This window comes from Rhamphochromis longiceps, linkage group LG20 (assembly GCF_057381845.1).
Source record: "Rhamphochromis longiceps isolate RC_006_pf linkage group LG20, R_longiceps_female_GT1.1, whole genome shotgun sequence".
NCBI classification, from domain to species: domain Eukaryota; kingdom Metazoa; phylum Chordata; class Actinopteri; order Cichliformes; family Cichlidae; genus Rhamphochromis; species Rhamphochromis longiceps.
The window spans coordinates 28,127,753-28,147,983 of NC_140576.1; the positions used below are offsets into that span (position 1 = coordinate 28,127,753).

A 20,231-nucleotide genomic window follows, 5' to 3' on the forward strand; every position below is an offset into this window, starting at 1 on the left:
GCATATGAGAGCATGAGGGTGGGAATGGATGTTTGTGTCTGTGTGTGCCTGTATGTCTGTGTCTATATGTCAGGTTGGGTATCAGACGCCACCTCTCTGGGGACACCTCAGGCCCTCCAAGGTTTGGAGGCCTATCTCCACCCACCACCACTTCCCCTGCCGGTGGCGGACTCCCTCAGGTGTCGGTGTGTTGGTGGTTCTTTGTGTCTGGGGGTGGGCGTCCGGGTACACACCGGCTCACTCCTTGGCGGCCGCTTGTCGGGGCCTGGGGCCTGGGGCTCGCTCGGGCCCCCTTTGGAGGTGGGGTGCCCCCGGCCTCTCGGCCTAGGGCTCGGTCACTCAGGCGCAGCTGGGGGCCGGCGGAGCTCACGGGCGCGTCACTGCAACCCCCCCTGGCTTCTGCTCCGCGGCTGCTGAGTGAGCCCTCATCTGGGACTCTCCTCAGCTCTTACTGGAACAGTGGCGCGGCTGCCCCTCTGTTGGTCTTCCATGGTCTTTTGTGTTCTGGGGGCCTCTGGATGTCTGGAGTTTTGATCTCCTCCATACCCGCTTCACACCCTGGAGGACGGGGCTGAGGCCCCCCCACACTCCCTAGCAGATCATTACATGGAGAAACCTTTGGAATGCAAGCATGCTGATCCACACAGGTATGCACACATGGGTATTCACAGACGCGGACTAAAGCTTTCTTGGCTGCTGCCTCAAAGCACACTGTGCGCTGTCTATCTTGCGTGCTGCACAATATTGTTTATTACTTAGTAAATACTGATATCTATGACTAGCTAGTTTATTGTGATGGTGCTTTGTTTTCTCTATTATTATGTTGCTCTTTGTTGTTTGCTGTCTCCTCTGTTTGTTTGTTTGTTTGTTTGTTTGTTTTTTTTTCTCCATACAGGTGACCCAGGAGTTTTTTTTTTTTTTTTTTTTTTTTTTTTTTTTGTCTCTCTTCCCCCCCCTTCTCACCGTCTCTTCTCCCCTTTGGTTTTCTTTCTTTCTCTCCCCCTCTCTCTCTCATTCATTCCCCCTGTCCTATTTATTAAAAAAAAAAAAAAAAAAAAAAAAATGACAAAGGATGAACTGAAGCTCTGCCATCACGTAATGTCGCATACTGCTGTTTCTGATGTCATTTAGAAAAAAAAAAAAAAAAAAAAAAAAAAAAAAAAATACAACTTGCCTAATAATTCTGTACTCCCTGTAGGTGCGTAAAGTAAGCAGTTTCACACATTTTCACTTGAAATATTAGTCGCGTCTTTTTATAGTACACTATTATTCTGGATAAAATAATATATGAATAAAATTCAACTTGTGCACTCATGTCTCCTAAATATATATTAGATAACACAGTGTTTCAGACATTAACAGGTTTTAATGTGAATTTCAGTGATAATCACTCGTTGAGCATTATTCTTGCAGGGTTCACTTTCCATTTCTTAAGCTGCAGGAACTAATTAGTTCATAGTAATGTCGCAAACCACATAGACTGTAGTAAGTGGAAGTGGAAGGTTAAATGTGTCTGACATAGACAGGGAGCCAGACTGGTCCACAGAGTAATTAGAATACATAAAAAGGTTAATGCATTATCCTGCTGGGAAATTATCCTATACCCATACAGTCAAAGCTCTCATGTCCAGTCCTGATAACACCAGACTATTATACCCTTGAACCATCTTGTGGGAACTCATTAGGCATATTGATGAAGAAGTGACAGTGTTTAACTGGAGGTAGAACATAAATGAATGCGGCCAGTTGGTCCATATACAGCATATCTCTGCGCATGGTTTTGATTTTGTGCATTTGTTATTTGTAAACAGTGGTCTCTATTTGAGGACAAAATTTCACATAGCCAGAAATAACCACCTGCAATAAGTGGATATCATTTCCTGAAAGCACAGTGTTAACGTGTCTATACAGAGGACATTTAATTCTGTGGAAATCCCTTTTTGCAATAATGATTTGCATCCAGTAGGGGGGGTCTTAATCCACTACATTGGTCCATGAAAAATTGATGATGCCAGATAACAGTGGTTTTAATACTATTTTTCAGTACTCAGTAACTTAAGAAAATTAAGACTAAAAGTCTAAGGGAAAAGAGTTTTTGAACTGTATACATTTTTTTGTATTTGTTTTTACATGCAAGTGGACAGCTTTTTTTTTTTTTTTAGAGATTAGATGGAAAAATTAAAAACTGCAGAGTGACTGAATTGAGTCTGGTCCTCTGCCAAACAGTAAAAAAGAAATAAATAATATGTTGATGGAATTTGCCTTACATTGGTACAGGTGTGAATTAATATCCCACTCTGGCACACTTACAGTTTCTGATTATGCACACATGCATATGCACGCAAATATTCGATTTCAGCTGTAGAAGAACTACAGCAGGGGATTTCACTGGTTATTTTGCTCATATTTGGAATCAGAAGCTACAGTTTTTATAGTTTCCCTATATGTCACAGCAGTCTCCATATGCTGAGAATTGCTTCAGCTTTTAACTATGGAAACTTGCTAAAGTAATTCACTATTATGACATTAATGTTCAAAGGCAGCATGCAAATTGAGGAAAGACCATCCGGGAGAAGTACAGCACATAAATATCCAATACTTAAACAGAGACTTATGGTTTAATGGAGAAAAATAATCTTAAGCGATATATCTGGGCATCATGGTTTTACTCTTTTGCACCACAAAGAGTAATATATGTCAATTTATTTACTAGTATATATCAGTACAGTTTACCAGCAGTCTTTGCATCAGCGCTCGTTTAGAGCAAAACCAAAGTAAAAGAACAACAGCTTTTTGTCTTTTGTCATGTATAAAGTCACCTCAGAAGGCAAAGCAAATACTTCCAGCTGCCCCCAGTGATCATTGTTTGTCTGGGAGGGGGGTGCATGTGTTTTCTTTCCCAGAATAATGATAAAGAAAACACAGCCACAACAGGCAGCAGATGGCTGGATGTTTGAGTTCAGATTTTTCATCAAAGAAAAGTACATGTCACATCAGGTGTTTTGAGTGTGGTTTGATCTTAGTTTGTCATAGTTTTCACTGGACATGGAGGTGTTGGAATACAGAAAGCATGTCATGAAGAAGCAAAATGAAAATTGGCCCTGTACCAGAATGTATTGCACTTGGATTCTGCTGCATGAAATCCAGTTGCTGGGGTTGCAAATGTTGTGAGCAGTCTTTTGAAGGAAATATCTATACATTTAGATATTAAACCAATATGCTGTACAGTAAAGAGAAAAAGTCATGTATAAAAAGAACATCAGCGTTACTTCTGCTCAACCTGTTCACTGTTTACCCAGAGAAATGCCATTCACTGGATATTTTTGTTGTTTCTGACCATTTTCTATAAGCCATGGAGATGGATGGATGTATGGGGGTGGGAGGGAATCCCAGTAGACTAGCAGTTTCAGAAATACCAGTTCACTCTGGCATCAGCATCAATGGCAACTAATAATTATGTTTCTTCTCTATTCTGATGCTTGGTTTAAACTTCAGCAGGTTGTTTCGACCTTGTGCTAACATGCATTGAGTTGCTGCCATGTGATTGGCTGATTAAAGAGGAGTTGAACAGGTGTGCCTAATAACTGTGCCGGTGAGTACTTCTATTTCATATATGAACTTTTTTTAAAATGAATTAACAACTGCACTGTTAGTCTGTGCAAAGTAATGATCTGTTTCTCAAATGTGTGCTCGCTTGATAACAGAAGAGAGAAAGCTTGAAGTGTTTATTCACTGGCTGGATTGACCACTCAGCACAAAGAGACGTAAAGTCAATGGCGGCAATGAGAGTAATCAATAATACACATACGGACTTCGTGGTAATTAGATCACAAGATTTAGAGGCTTATTGTGGCTAACCTTATTGACATTTCATTAGACATCCTGTAACATCAATAGTTACGCCCAGTGTGTTCTGCACAGCACTGAAACACCTACCTGTCACTCACCTGAACGTCACTTTTTGAGGATAAGCCATTATTTGTCTTAAACACTATTTATTCCAGTGATGGAGTTAGGAGTTTGTCGGATTTTCATTTAATTCAACTGTATGTTTCTTTTTTTTTCATTCACTCAGCTCTGTGTCACTTTAGTGCTCGTTTGTTATTATTCTTTTACTAGCCTGCAGCACTTTTTTGCTTTGCTCATGTGGCACAGATATGTATGGTTAATTTATCTTGTTATTCAGAATATCTTTGAAATGCTACTGTATATAGTCAGATGACAAAAACTTGTCTGTTTATAAGCACTTAACAATGGAATGATGTAGACATGCGCACACACACACACACACACACACACACACACACACACACACACATACATACATATATATATATATATATATATATATATATATATATATATTTACATGAATATTTATTCATCTTCTTTGCACGCTACATAATCAAGCTATATAGAAACTTGTAGATCTTGCATTTAACATTTACAAGGTAGGACCAGATTGTTTTTTACTATGTCCTGATATGTAAAACCTTAGAGGGTGTTCTTTTTTCTTACTGAGACTGCATATCCATTATTTATATACAGATAGTAAAGTAAGTAAAGTAACATTTTATTTGTATAGCACCTTTCAAGAGAAAAATCACAAAGTGCTTCACAGAAAAGCTAAAACATAAAAAGAGAAATCAACCAAAAGCAAGTTTAAAAAGATGGGTTTTTAGCTGTTTTTTAAATGACACCACTGAGTCCACAGATCACAGGCTTAAAGGAAGGGAGTTCCAGAGTCTGTGGGCCACAGTTACAAACGCTCTACCGCCTTTTGTTTTCAGCCTCGTATGTTGGACAACCAGCAAGCCCTGATCACATGACCTCAGGGACCTGCTGAACAACTTGCAACTTGCAAATGATCCACAGAGGCTTTACTTAAACAAGTGAACAAAGAATTGCAATAATCCAAACGAGATGAGACAAATGCATGGATGACCATTTCTAGTTCTTAGCGTGAAACAATGGGACTCAGCTTAGCAATATTTTTAAATGATAAAAACAGGAGTGAACCAATAAATTAGCATGAGTGTCCAAAGTCAGAGCTGAGTCAAAAGTTACACCAAGGTTCCTGATAGAAGGTTTGGCAAAAGTAGCGAGAGGGCCTAAGTTTTCCATAACCAAAGGTACCAATTTTTTGAGAGAACAAAAAAGGACTTCAGTTTTCTCCTCATTTAGCTGAATAAAGTTATCAGCCATCCATCCAGCCGTATGCAAAATCAGTAGTTTGGAAACATCTAGCAGCATTAAACGGGCTCAGTTATGAACTATTATGAACTGACATTAACCAGAAGCCTTCTTCTTGACAAGGCTCCCCAGTGTTACTAATGTGTGTATTAGGGAAACCAGTAGTTTGCTCAGTTGCCAAAGTGACCACCAATTCCTGTGTGTCAGCTACCAGCACCTCAGCTACTAGTTTGTGACATTAGATTGGCGTGTGAGCAACATCACAATGCTTCACTTCTGGGTGAAGCCAAGCTGCACATACCAGCAGCCGACATTTTAGGGTAAAAAGCTGTTAACAAGGGTTAGACACAACTGACAGGCTTAGAGTTCTTCAAAACCGCAGACGCACATAAATAATGAGACATATTATCAAGCTAAAGGTATTCTGAATTAGGAAGCAAATTCACTCAGAATTCAGAGTGGATTTGGAAGGCTTCAGCACTGAGCACTTTTCTTAATCCATTACCCAGTGCAAAATGCACCTAAAACTGTCTTCAAGAAACTAAAGGAGAAGAAAAAGAACTGATTTGTCAAAAGCAACAGCTCGGAGCTGAACATATAATGTGAAAGCAAATTTATGTTGTTTCAGTAACTCATAATGCAAGTAACAAAAACATATCAATCAGATTTATCAGAACAACCCTGGAAGGTATGAAGGTCCCAACTCATGTTCACCACAGAGAGTGTGATGCATCACCGAAGACTGACAGCCCTCAACAGCTCCTTTGTGGGGCTGACCCCAGCATTTACTGCAGGTTTTCACCTTTTTATAATGTAGTCATGCAAAAAGCATAGTGGAGTGGGAGTAAAACCTGAATATTGTGGAATTAATGATAGTCTCTGTGCATATTTTTGCAGGAATTTAAATATATTACCTCTGACTTTTTACACTTAATTAACATCCTACACATTACTTATTCAACGCAGGAAGAAAAAAAATTCCCACAACATTAAGCCTTAGTCAGATCAGCTCCTGAAAGCCTGCCAGTGGCCAAGATTTAAGGGAAGTGTGTTCAGTAGCTCTTAATAAATAATTCGTTGCATTTTTCTAAAGACAAATAGGTATAGATCAAGTAGTGAATATTATAACATTAAGCTATTTAGCTTACAGATGTGCCCACGATGGGCAGCACGGTGGCACGGTGGTTAGCACTGTTGCCTCACAGCAAGAAGGTCCTGAGTTCAATTCCACCATCAGGCCGGGTCTTTCTGTGTGGAGTTTGCATGTTCTCCCCGTGTTTGCGTGGGTTCTCTCCGGGTACTCCGGCTTCCTCCCACCGTCCAAAGACATGCAGCTTGTGGGGATAGGTTGATTGGATAATACAAATTGCCACTAGGTGTGAATGTGAGTGTGAATGGTTGTCTGTCCCTATGTGTTAGCCCTGCGACAGACTGGCGACCTGTCCAGGGTGTACCCTGCCTCTCGCCCTATGACAGCTGGGATAGGCTCCAGCGCCCCCCGCGACCCTGAAAATGATAAGCGGAAGCGAATGGATGGATGGATGGATGGATGTGCCCACTGCTCACACAGCTATACACAGTTACACAGCTACTATGTTTGGATGCTGACATTGCAGTAGGTTTGCAATGTCAGCATCCAATGAATTTACAAAGAAGTATGAGAAGTAGTCACCAAGACCTAGAAACTACATTTGTAGATTTGAGGCTACATTAACCATTATTATCATAAAGCCAATGATAAGTTCTACTGCTTCAATTTTGATATGTTAAAGTACCAAAACTTTTGTTTGGGATAGCCGATTTGATGTTTGGCAGGAGTGAAGACTGACCAGTTTTGGAAAAAGGTCACGTTTTTATGGTCGGTTAACTTAATTTGTGCATCTCTGAAACATTAAGGCTAGATGGTGATGAGTATCAATCAACAATGGTCCAAAGAAGGGACACAACACGAGCCAGCATCAAGTTGTTGAAAGATGGGCATCCTTCAGCTCCACCCTTTTGGAGCCCATTCTTCGGAATGTTGGAGCTGTTTTTGTGACATGCGAAGGATGGACACTGCAAACCAAGGTGGTCGTGACTGAATATCATAGACATTCGTTCTGCTACATTATAAATGACATCTTCATAGAACACCCTAACCCATAAACTTAGAATTTCTGGCTTGCAAAAAAGATCAGACTTTAGACTTTGGACCAGTATGAAATGGGTAACGTTGTGTCTGTTTTTTTCTTTTTTTGAGGAGTTCTAACTGGAATCGTCAGCTGGAAAAGTACAGCCCGCTGATGAGCATGAGTAATTCTCATCATGGATAGATTAGTTTTATCAAATACTGGCAGGCAAGGGCATTCATAAGGTCAGTGACCGCCATCTAAGCCAGGTGCACATAAATAAAGCAGCTCAATGTCTGCAACTGACAACTGAGCAAAAACCTGTATTTACGCATTTATTATCTATGTGAAATTTTCATTACCCTTTAGATAGGGTTTCAATTTTCTGGGGATTCACCTCCAAAGCATAAAGCAGGATTTATGTGTAAATACGTACACTAGATAATAAATTAGCAGCCATGTTTTTCAACACAAAGCCCTGGCTGTATATTTTAAATGTTCTTTGACAAGCACCACGAGTGGTAAAACAACCTTGGAATGTGCATCATCAACAAATTGCCCCTTTATCTAACACGATGGCAAAGTGCTATAGTGTGCATCACGACAGGGCTACTGTGTGTGAGTCAGTAGGAAGCAGAGGTGGAAATGAAGAGTGACAGAATGAGGAATAAAGGAAAAGCACAATAATAATGAGAGCAAAGCAGAGAATGTGAGAGAAATGTGTTTTTCCCTCTGAAGGCGACAGTGTCACATAAGCTCATGGTCATGCTCACAGCTGACATCCTTTAGATGAAGCTGTTCTTTTTCAGAACAATAAATCAAGGGTGTAACTTTGCATAAAGTTCGTACTTTTATTGTCAGTATTAAATTGCAGCCTTACTGTTCTGCTCCTAAATAAAAGGAACTTGATACTGAATCGAGGTCATGGGTCCATGCAATTCATCTAAATGTTAAACAGTATCTTGCCTGTTAAGGACACATGTAACACTTCCCTGTTGGGAAAAAGAAGAGTGAAAACATATGTAAAAACAACTGCACACCTTTAAAGGGATAACACCTGCGGCTGTTTTGTAAGAAGGTGTCGAGAAGGAATTTATGAAACCAGCCAGTCTGCTCAAATCAACAGCACAAATCCCCAACTTAAAATTCTTTCAATTTTCCAGTTTAATACCTTTATTATTCAGAATTAAGGGGATCGAGTTGTCCCTACTGGTTAAACAACTCCTTTAGCATTTTGTAATAGATGTTTAATAACAGACACAGCTCCACAGCTGCACCTCTTATCGCTACAGCAGTTTAAATAGGCCAAAGCTGCCACTTGTGTTTCTATATGCAGCAGAACAAAGTGAAGCAGAGATGATGGAAAGGAGGACGCATTAACATACATTAGAGTGTTTGACAGTTTTTCAGCGAGCATTTGATAGCAGAAAAAGAAGCACTATTGACCAGGTCAGGACAGCAAAACTACCCAGATGCCAGCGAGACACTCCTAATTGCATCTCTGTGCAGATGTTGCATGTCGATGTTGCTTCACTAATCCAAGAGGTTTGCTTGGCTGCTGTCCAGGGTGCTGATCTAACCAAGGGCATATTTGCTGAAACTTTTCAATACATGGACATCCCCCATGAGGTCTTTCAAAATATGCAATCTTGCTTAGCAAATTATAGACCCACCACCCCTTTTTATTTTTATTTATTTTTTATTGCAGACACTGTGTTTGAGAGCCTGTGGGGTTCTGTGTATTGACAAGAGAGAAAATGCCACCTACCCTGAACCCCTCAGCATGGTTTAGCATTGAAAATGTATAGATATTGGATTCTTCTTTCCTCTTTTTTTCTTTTTTTTTTCAACACACTCTTGTGTAAACACATCAAAATTAAGTCTGTATCAGCCATATGAACATTAAGCACCCCCAGCAAGTTAATGTTAATATAAAGGTGCTCAGGAATTTTTTTTAAGCCATTGATGGTAATTCCTGAGTGTGTCATGATCCCATGCTACTGCAAAAATTAATAGGTTCTTGTTGAAAAGGCAAAAAGGAAATGGAACTGCATATGCCTTTTCAAGCTTTTCTTAACGACCACACTGTATACAAATTGCCCTGTTAATGCAAATATTCTATGAAGAATGCCTGAATGCGCTCAGGCATATCAGGAAGTGCTTAAAGTACTGTCATATGTTTTGTTATTTAGGCAGATTTTATAAACAAACCAGCAATATTCATGCAATTTACGCATTTGTCACCTCTTTTCTAGAATTGCCTTTCATTTTAAATATTTAATTTTTATAATAATTGAATTAATTAACATGTTTTTGGTCTGCTGATATGTTTGACATGACAGGAGTGTTTACAACAAGTTAAACAGGATTATCTTTGTGTTTCTTTCGAGGACAGGTTGGTTTTTTCTGTTTTGTTTTTTGTTTGTTTGAAAGTTGTTGAAAGTGAAATCAGTAAGGAACTTTATTGAGTCATCTGTGGATAAATGATAAAGGAAAACAGGTTTGGAGGGGATGGGTGGAGATTGGTGTCATTTACTCTACACGAACTTGCCCTTGAACATAAACACCCGTTGCATTCCTACCAAACAACACCCCATAAAGCAGCAGAGGGATTGTAATTGACCGTGAGTGCAGGGTGCTGCCTGACTAAAATACTATGAGGAGCGATGTGACTTACAATGAGTCAGGTGCTAAGAAAGTCAGGTGGTGGCATTATAACTCCATACTGTGAACTCTTATCACAGACCTTCGGAGGCATTTTCCATGCTTTGTGAAATATACACCCCCTGGGGTAAATTAGTATGAAATGAATAGTTGGTCACACGTTACGAGGTGATAGTGTGCTAGTTACCTGCTATAATAAAAATGGATGGAATGGGAATATAACATGCACCAATACAATACTCTTGTCATTCAATACATAACAGAAAAAGTATATTTGCACAAGGTTTTATAGGAATTTGGACACGGGACCACGCCACAAGGCCTTTATAAAACCACATCCTCTATCCTCTAACTTAATTTATTGCTCCTCATTTATTTGTCACTATTTCCATCTTCAGGTTCTCAGTGATCCAGCTCAGGATAGTCATGCACACCTGAGTTGACTCTACTTTAATAAGGCACGAAACTCGCAAAACAGGGAGAGACAAAACATCGACTCCACAGATGCACAGCACAACATGGAGAGACACTTCTCCTTTGTACTTAAAGGAGGGCAGGCAGTCCTTTGAGGGTACTAATGTTCACATTTTAAACAGAGAGACCATCAATGAATACAGGTGGGAGCTTTGACACCAACCATCAGTGCAGTCTATAATGCAGTCTTGAGATATTAAATCTCCACTCACACTTTGACTCATTTGACCATAATTACTCGGTGGTGGCAGGATGTGTCAACAACCTTCAAACTCCAAGGTGGCCACATTGCTGGAGGTTAAATACCCTCGAATAATAAGTGAAATGTCTTCACGAGCCTAAAAAAAGTCAGTTACCTTCAGCTTAAGATCATAAACACAATTTAAACATGTTAAAAAGCTTTTCTCGCATTGTGTTTGGATCTACCTAAATTGAAATAGTTTAAAGTTCAACTGCAAAGGTCTGGCCTGTACCTGATGGATTTCAGAGAATTGCTTTTGTTTTGTTCATGTGGTTGATTAAAAATACAGTCAGGTAGGCCGTCTCGTTGTTATCAGAGATCAGGCCCACCACGACGGTGTCGTCAGCAAACTTGATGATGGTGGTGGAGCTGGTAGTGGCCACACAGTCATATGTGTACAAAGAGTACAGCAGGGGGCTCAGAACACACCCCTGGGGGGCTCCAGTGCTGAGAGTGGTGGAGGCTGAGACATGTCCGCCCATCCTTACTGCCTGTGGTCTGCCAGTTAGGAAGTTGGAGATCCACAGACACTGGCATCGCCTCAATTTGTGTCTTCTAATAGATTCAAAAATACAAGAGAAAAAAACAGGCATAAAAATTGTATTTACATTTTTTTTAATAAATTGGGTGAGGGTGCATGTGCATGTTCCTCAAGCTCAGATTCTCTACCAGAGGCTTGGCAGTTTTAGTGTATCTTAGCTAATGTGCCTGGAATCTGCAGGAGACAGGTTATACCTCCTAATGCTCCTACTACCACTGGGACAACTTTGGACTGTACCTTCTACATCTGCTCCAGTTGTTGCTTCATCCCATTGTACACTGATGTTTTCTAGTGCTCCTTCTTCCTGATGGTGTTCTCTGCTGGCCACATCTATCAAAACTCTACTCTAAATCTATTCTGACTATTGCCCAGCGTATTCAACAACATGCCCTGAACATATGCATTCATTACACATATTCAGGGTTTGATTTAATATAGTCCAGATTTTATTGTAAACATTTAACCTTCAGTTACATGTATTGTGACAAAACATTTTTAAGAGATAAATGTATTAAAATCCCATTCATGTGGTGCTATAAGCTTAGAGCGTATAAAAGATAACTTCTGTGACGCACAGGTGACCGATCCTCTAGCTAAAAAATGATAAATGTTTGTGTGAATAACCCTGCGGCTCACTCCATTTACAAACACAGCCTTACTTCAAGAGTTTATGGTCTCAGTTGTTAGTTTCAAGCTTTATTAAAGCAGGATATGTTGTCGCACCGGATATACTGTTGTAGCACGGGTGTACAGCGTCACTTTGTTTTTCAGTCACATCCACCCTGCTTGTCATATTCTGTATCAAAACACCATGAAAAGACTGAGCTTAAGGCTTCAAGACAGGATTTCACTAACCAGTGGTTGATGTCATAATAAATACATCCATTTCTGATAAACAGTCTATGGCTGAAAGGCATCATGGTCTGCTGTTGGGATATCTGCCCTGATGTATATACACTTAACCCTCTCCTATATGAAGTAGCATACTTTTAAGATAGCTGCACTTTATTAGACAATTTTCAGAGGTTTAAAAAATGTAGTCTTTTATTCAGTTGCTCCATGATTAAACTACTCTAACAAAAGTAGACTAGAATAAGCTTGAATATTGTTCCAGGACTTTTAATTAAAAATATAATGAAGATCTGTAAAATAGATTATTAAATTAAGTACAATATACATGAGATGAAAACACAAAATTATGTGTTTAATTAAAGTATATTAAATTTGAAAGTAAATGTTTTCGATTACAAAGACAATAAATTAATATCTCACACATTAGTAAAGCATTAATTAGGTATTAAAACTAGTGCATCTGGGTAATTTTGATTTTTCTTGATACAGTTGCTTTCTTTCTCCTGAGACTACCATAATGTGGATGACTGGGAATCACACAGACATGCTTGCCTTTTTCTTCTTCTTTCTCCCTTTAGGTGTCGTCAAAGTGGATCATCTGCCTCCATCTCATCCTATCCTTACATCCTTCTCTATCACATCAACCCTCTGCATGCCCTCCTTCACTATCTCCATGAATCTTCTCTGGGGTCTTCCTCTTTTCCCCCACCCTGGCATCTCCATCTTTTACAAGCTTTTTCATATATATCCACTCTCCCTCCTCTGTACATGTTCAAACTAAGGAAGAGGATTAGAGCCACAAAAAAATAAATAAATAAAATTCTCAGAATTCTTTTCCAGAAATCTGAGAATTCTGGAAAAACTAGTGTAACTGGGTAATATTGCGAAAAAAGTCAGATTTCTGAATAATTTCTCAGAATTCTGGAAAAGAAGAAAAAAAGACGTGCCCATATTTTTTTTGTGTGTGTGGCCCTAATCCTTATCTGTACCAAACCATCCCAGCCTTGCTTCTCTAATTTTTTGTTTTGAAATCGCTCAACCTGAGCTGTCCCTCTGGGTTGAGAATGGAAAACACGTCTACTGTAGTGTGAAACAAAAACCTAAAAGAATACATTTTTTTAGGTCAGGTCTTCTAACCAAACAGACTCTAACATTACAACAATAACAACCCGATCTCGTCTACTTACCATGTCACCTTCATCTGTCATATACCCACATGGCAGGCTGCCTAAACCTGCAGTGACATTTATCTGCACTTCAGCTACAGCCACATATAGTCCCAACAGTGCCATGTAATCTAAGTGCCATGAAGGCCAAAAGCATGCCATGCCTTCATGCATGTTACGTTACGCATGATGTGCAGCACAGAAATAGCCCGCCTTTAAATGAACCATGAATGGTCCCAAGCTTACTGGGGATCTGAAGACAGAGAGGCATCCTAATGATGCAGTCCACATATGTATGTTTGAAGAGATTCTGTAGAGGTCACACTTACGCCATTAGCCTGAGCATGAAGCCTCTGCAACAAATAAATAGACAAATAACAGTAACAGATCTGTACTGAAAGAGGAAGGCATCAAATAGAACAGTTTTGTTATCATGCACCCACACAGTGGACACTTTTCTTAAGCTGGGGCCTGAGTGGGGATCATACTGTTTGTGTGTGTGTGTGTATGTGTGTGTGTGTGTTGTAAAGCCTGATAAGAGTTGCTTAGACATGTCCTCTGGACGTCACAATACCCTGAGGAAGAAGGTGTCACTGAGGAGGATATCAGGCAAAACAAGAACTGCTGTGCTCTGATTCCTCTGTGCTCTCTGTGGCTTCGCCTTCCCTCTCCTGTGCCTGACATACATTCGTTCCACTGACCTGTACAATATTTTTCATCCACTTCATATTTGCATCCCATCTACACTTTAGATCTCATTACTTTCTTGAAATTAAGTACTTTATGCAATCCAAATACCAAAGTAAAAATTTCCTTGGATTATTTTTAGAATAAAATAAAAATAAATATAAGTAACACCAAAAGGTATCAAGATTTAATATGATACTTATTAATGCTTCCCACTAATGTAACCACACATATTGCATTTGTACAGCCTGGTGACTTGCCTACACTCTGCATTTGCCACATCAGGCTGCTGATTTATCACTCTCTCTCTCTGACTTTGGTCCACAGTGGGATGCTGCTGACTCTGGTTATTTTAAGCAACTCAGAATCTCATCAGAGGCCTGAGCCAAGAGGAGAATTAGCCTCATCTCGTAATGACTTCTGTTATGTTTTCTTCTCTTTTTCTTTCTCTCTGTTGGGGTTTTGATTATGCAACTTTGTTCACTGGGACATAGATACAAACATGACTGAAACTGACATATGGAAAGCACACAGAAAAATATGTTTGTGTGTGTGTGTGTGTGTGTGTGTGTGTGTGTGTGTGTGTGTGTGTGTGTGTGTGTGTGTGTGTGAAATATCTTTTCGTTTTCATATTAATGAAGATGGACCCAAATACTGCAGTATTAGGAAACAAAAGCCCCATCCCAAAACACAATTAAAATACACGTACTTGTATATTCAATTCAATTCAATTCAATTTTATTTATATAGCGCCAAATCACAACATAAGTCGCCTCAAGGCGCTATATAAATTCATATGCATTTTCCCCAATAGAAATCCAGTTATTTTAGCCAGTAAATACAGCTAATAGCATCTAATGACACAAGTTACAAAGTGTCAAAACGTGGCTGTTAACTCATTCACTGCAATTGACGTCTATAGCCGTCAATTGCAGTGAATGAGTCAATGGGTTTAACTCATTCACTGCCAATGGCTGGCAGTGAATGAGTTAACTTCAGAAAATGCATTCACGGCTGTTTCTTATGCAGAGCTGTGAATCTTCAGATAACTGGAAGCAAGAAAATAGAAAAAACAACAACAACCCCGAAATGCACTCAGAGTACAACCCTCATCGAGACAGCTCTGATGTCACAGGGCAAGATGGTATTGCACTCTGGACAGTGCTAACACACAAAGACAGACAGTAATTCACACTCTCATTCACACTTGTGGCCAATTTAGAATCACCATTTATCCACCATTTAATGCACTTGTTTAGATTGTAAAAGAAGATATAGGGCTTTGGAGTGTGATGTCACGAGAGGGGGTGTGGCCAGGATTTTTGGTTGAGGCGCCATCTTCCTGGGCCAAACAAAGCTCAAGCGAAAGAGGAGCGAAAGCACATACATCAGCCATGGTTCATATTTGCTGTGCGGTCAGTTGTAGTGGTAGATCGCACGACCGGCAAGGGAATAAGCTTGAGAATGGTATATCTTTTTATTCTTTCCCAACCTGGCGGACCTTACCAAAAGACGGCGTCTAGTCTGGCTAGCCGCTGTGAGACGAGCAGATATCCAGTTCTCTTCCATCTCCAAATATCTGTTGGTGCTCCACACATTTTCATTCCGGTAAGTTCTAAATATGTTCATATCACTCTTTATAGCCTATTAGTTTTATTTTTGACGCACTCTGAGCTCATAGCAAATTAGAACAAACATCCTACTGAGTGATTTTGCTGAACTACCTTCTATTTATAGAGTTGCTAATTATTTGGCATTATTGCAGCAAACCAGTCGATGAAACACATCGTGACTGGGTTCCAGCGCTACACAAGGGACCTGCTTCAAACATACCACCATGCCAATCAGATTACTTCTTCCATGTCAGGGTGACGAGGTGACCCTCCTGGATAAGATGGTGAAGGTTTGCTGCGTTTTGGTGAACAGTGTGGTAGTAAAACCAGGGAAAAATGAAACCTGCTCCTGTTAAATATTCTTAAGTCTTGTGCTGTATAAATAGTGGTAATTTTTCAGAAGTAGTGTTAGTAGTGGGTGATATCATGTAAACGCTGTCATGATTTTGCGTAAACATTTTGTCATTTGTAAACTATAAACAACATGGATTCTACATTGTAACTGATGTAATGTTCTACAAAGGGGTTTTAAAAGCACAGTCGCGACGACTGTGCTTTTATTTTGTTTTATCTATGTTTTTCATTGGTTTTTTTGCTCGTGCTGCACAGGGTCTGACTCAATATGACCGTGGCACACTACTGGACATAGGACAATACTTCTCACTTACCTCTGCTACGGTGCTTGATACAATGTCGTGGCCGAAAGAGATCCTCCGTAATGAGAACAATGACCCCAGAGGTCGCCGGAGTCAAAGGAGACGGCAACACAGGGGTCGAAGAGCAGGGGTCCGGAACAGACTGCGTACCAGAGCACACCGTCCTCCATTGCCTAGCATATTGCTAGCCAACGTCCAGTCACTTGAGAACAAGCTGGACGATATTAGGGCGAGAACCAGGTACCAGCGAGACATCAGGGATTGCAACATCTTCTGCCTGACCGAAACCTGGCTGACCAGCTCTGTGCCGGACCACGCGATAACCCCGGCGGAATCATTCTCTGTTTTCCGCACGGATAGAACCGCGGAGTCCGGCAAATTGCGGGGTGGAGGGGTTTGCTTTATGGTCAATAACAGATGGTGTAACCCTTGGAATATCACGGTCCTGTCCCGGTCATGCTCACCCCATCTGGAGCTTCTCACCATCCTCTGTCGGCCATTCTATCTCCCTAGGGAGTTCACTGCTGTGATCATCTCTGCGATTTACATCCCGCCACAAGCGGACAACAACAAGGCGCTATCGGACCTCCATGATGTGTTGAGCGGCCATCAGGCTAAACATCCAGATGCCGCCCTCATCGTGGCGGGGGATTTTAATAGGGCTAAATTAAAACAGGTCATGCCTAACTTTCACCAGCATGTCACCTGTCCCACCAGAGGCAACAACACGCTGGACCACTGTTACAGCCCTTTTAAAGGTGGCTACAAAGCCATCTCGTTACCGGCTTTTGGGAAATCGGACCACGCCGCCATCTTACTCGCACCGGAATATAAACAAAGGCTTCATCAGGAAGCCCCGGTGACGCGAAAGGTCAGACGCTGGACTGTCCAATCAGAGGCGACGCTGCAGGACGCACTCGGTGACGTAGACTGGGACGTATTCCAGGATACTTCCGCAAACATTGACGAGTTCGCGGACACAGCGATTAGCTTCATTGGAATGCTAGTGGATACCATCATCCCCTCGGCTACAATCCGGATTTTTCCCAATCAAAAACCTTGGGTTGATTCTACTGTCAGGAGAGCTCACAAAGCACGGACCACTGCCTATAAAAATGGGCTCACATTGGGCGATATGACCAGCTACAAAGCAGCTTCTTATGGTCTAAGGAAGACTGTGAAAGCGGCTAAGAGGCGCTACAAGGACAATGTGGAGTCGCACTTCCAACATGGTGACTCCCGACGTATATGGGATGGGCTACGAAAAATCACAGATTATAAACCCAGCACTGTGAGATGTATGAAACCGGAATTAGCTGACGACCTCAATGCCTTTTTTGCGCGTTTCGAGGTGCCTGCTGTGGCGGCAATTCAGAGCTCTGCACCTGCCCCCGCTGCTGAACCAGCACCATTGATACTCTCTGAGCATGATGTGAGGAGAGCTCTGAGGGCAACAAACTGCAGGAAGGCAGCGGGACCAGATAGCATACCGGGACGTGCACTAAGAGTATGTGCAGATCAGCTGACCACAGTTTTCACTAGTATCTTCAATGCCTCTCTGGCTCAGCAGGTAGTCCCCACCTGCTTTAAAACATCAGTGATTGTTCCGATCCCGAAGAACACCCGCCCAGCTAGCCTAAATGATTATCGCCCAGTAGCCCTAACATCTGTAGTGATGAAGTGTTTTGAGAGGCTCATGAAACCCTTTATCAGTTCCTTTCTTCCTCCCAACTTCGATTCACTGCAGTTTGCATACCGGACAAACAGATCTACCGGAGATGCTGTAGCACAGGTCCTGCATACCACACTGAGCCATCTAGATGAGGGATGTGGGAACTATGTGAGAATGCTGTTTATAGATTACAGCTCAGCATTCAACACCATAGTGCCCCACACCCTCTCGGGTAAGCTCCAAGATTTGGGATTCAGTACATCTTTGTGCAGGTAGATTTATAGCTTCCTGACCGCGAGACCACAGTCAGTGAGAATAGGGGATGTGTACTCCCATACACTCTCATTGAACATAGGGGCCCCCCAGGGATGTGTACTGAGCCCCCTTCTCTACTCCCTCTACACCACGGACTGCACGGCCAGACACCCCACTAATTCCATTGTGAAGTTTGCTGACGACACAGTGGTGGTGGGACTCATCTCTGGGAACGACGAGAGGGCCTACCAGAGTGAGGTGGATGGACTAGCAAAGTGGTGTGAGGCAAATCACCTCTCCATGAACATCAGTAAAACAAAGGAGATGGTGATTGACTTTAGAAAACAGAGAGGTGAGAAAACTCACACCCCAATTCAGATCAATGGAACCCCTGTGGAGAGAGTCTCCAACTTCAAATACCTCGGTGTCCACATCAACGAGCACCTTACACATACGGACTTCCTCATTAGTAAAGGCAGACAGCGCCTCTATCACCTGAGGCGTCTAAGGAGGTTTAAGATCTCCAAGAATATACAGAGGAGATTCTACACTGGTGTCATTGAGAGCATCCTGTGCAACAACATCATGGTGTGGTACGGGAACTGCACAGTACAGCAACAGAAAGCCCTGCAGAGGGTTGTGCGCACAGCTGAACGCACTATGGGAACATCTTTACCAGCACTGCAGGACATCTATGCTGAAAGGTGCAGATCCAGGGCCATCAGGATCATTAGGGACTCCAGCCATCCCGCCCACAAACTGTTCAGGCTACTGAGGTCAGGAAAGCGCCTCTGTAGCCTGAAAACAAGAACAGAAAGGTTCAGGAGGAGTTTTTACCCACAAACAGTGAGACTCCTCAACCAAAACACAAACCGGACGACATGATGGACAATCTCACACACAGTACATAATTTGCATTTTACTTTTCTCTCTGAACCTTATCCGTACCTTATTATATATATCTGTACTATGTAAATAATGTATATTTTTATAGTTTTTTCATTTAAATTATTACAGTACAATATCCTGCACGTCATGGATATATACTTATAAGCACAAACATATGGACTTTTACATTGTTTTTTATATTATTTTTTACTTTTTAACTTTTGTTTCTTCCCCCCCCCCTTTTTTTAGTTTATGTAAAATCCTTTTTAGCATGTCTGCACAGTCGGGGGGAGTACTTTTTTAGCCAGGAAAAACATTTCACTGTATGTTGTACCAGCTATAACTACATGTGACAAATAAATAAAGAATTGAATTGAACTGAATTTTTTAAAAAAAGGCAAAAATTAGTTTGTTTCTTTATTCAACTTTTGAACAGTGGTACTCAGTCAGTACATATTCAGCAAATGTAAATTATTTACATGGCAGTGCACTTCAGGCATAAATCTAGACCCCTAGATAAAACATTATGGGTCATCCCACAACCCACAGCTTTACTGTGTTCCAGCAGAGTATCCAATAGCAGTGACAACTCCACAGTAACAGGTGGGATTTTTCTTTTTTGAGGATGGCTCCTTTTACCTTTCAATACGGATGGTCTGTTTATGTTTTGATCAAGAGCAAATTATAAGGAAAGAATGCTAAAGAAAAATTGCAAATGTTTAATGTTTTAAGATGGGGAGGAAGACAATCAAATTATCCGAGCTGTTTTCCACTTAGCAAGGACAAACCAATGGGTGTCAGTCTCAAAGTTATTGAACTCGAAAATGACAGATAACTTCTCCCCATTATGACTCTTAAATATTAATAAGGAAAGTAAACTAGTAGCAAAACTACACTCATTTTTTGCCGTCTTTAAGAACTTCAACCATTATTTGCACAGTTGCCATTTGGCATTTATATTTTTACTTCAATTATAATAATCATAGTATTATCTTAATGCACATGCATAATGTTTTAGTTCAGTACTGCAATTTTGCAACTACTATGACAGCTCTGACAGCCCTGCTGTTAGTATAAAAGCATAGCAACAGGGTGAGGCAGGTGTAGCAAAGCAGAGTACGCTTAAGAACAGACTGACATTTGATTTAGTCATTACCAATCCTAATGGAACCACAGATTTTAATGTCACGATCAAAGAATAAAAGCATTGTATGGTGGCTC

The 20,231-nt window shown here is 40.9% G+C and overlaps 1 protein-coding gene across 1 annotated transcript; it reads left to right on the forward strand.

Annotated features, from left to right (window-relative positions):
• Nucleotides 1-4,778: 4,778 nt before the first annotated feature.
• LOC146645537 (uncharacterized) lies at nucleotides 4,779-18,151 on the forward strand. The gene is made up of 2 exons (XM_085394575.1): nucleotides 4,779-7,260; nucleotides 7,433-18,151. Exon 2 carries the CDS (start codon nucleotides 16,050-16,052, stop codon nucleotides 18,141-18,143), a length of 2,094 nt encoding a protein of 697 aa, XP_085250701.1. The 5' UTR covers nucleotides 4,779-7,260; nucleotides 7,433-16,049; the 3' UTR covers nucleotides 18,144-18,151.
• The last annotated feature ends 2,080 nt before the right edge of the window (nucleotides 18,152-20,231 follow it).

Coding starts and splice junctions, on each gene's coding strand:
- LOC146645537 (XM_085394575.1), top strand. CDS start 16,050: ATGTTCTACAAAGGGGTTTTAAAAGCACAGTCGCGACGACTGTGCTTT.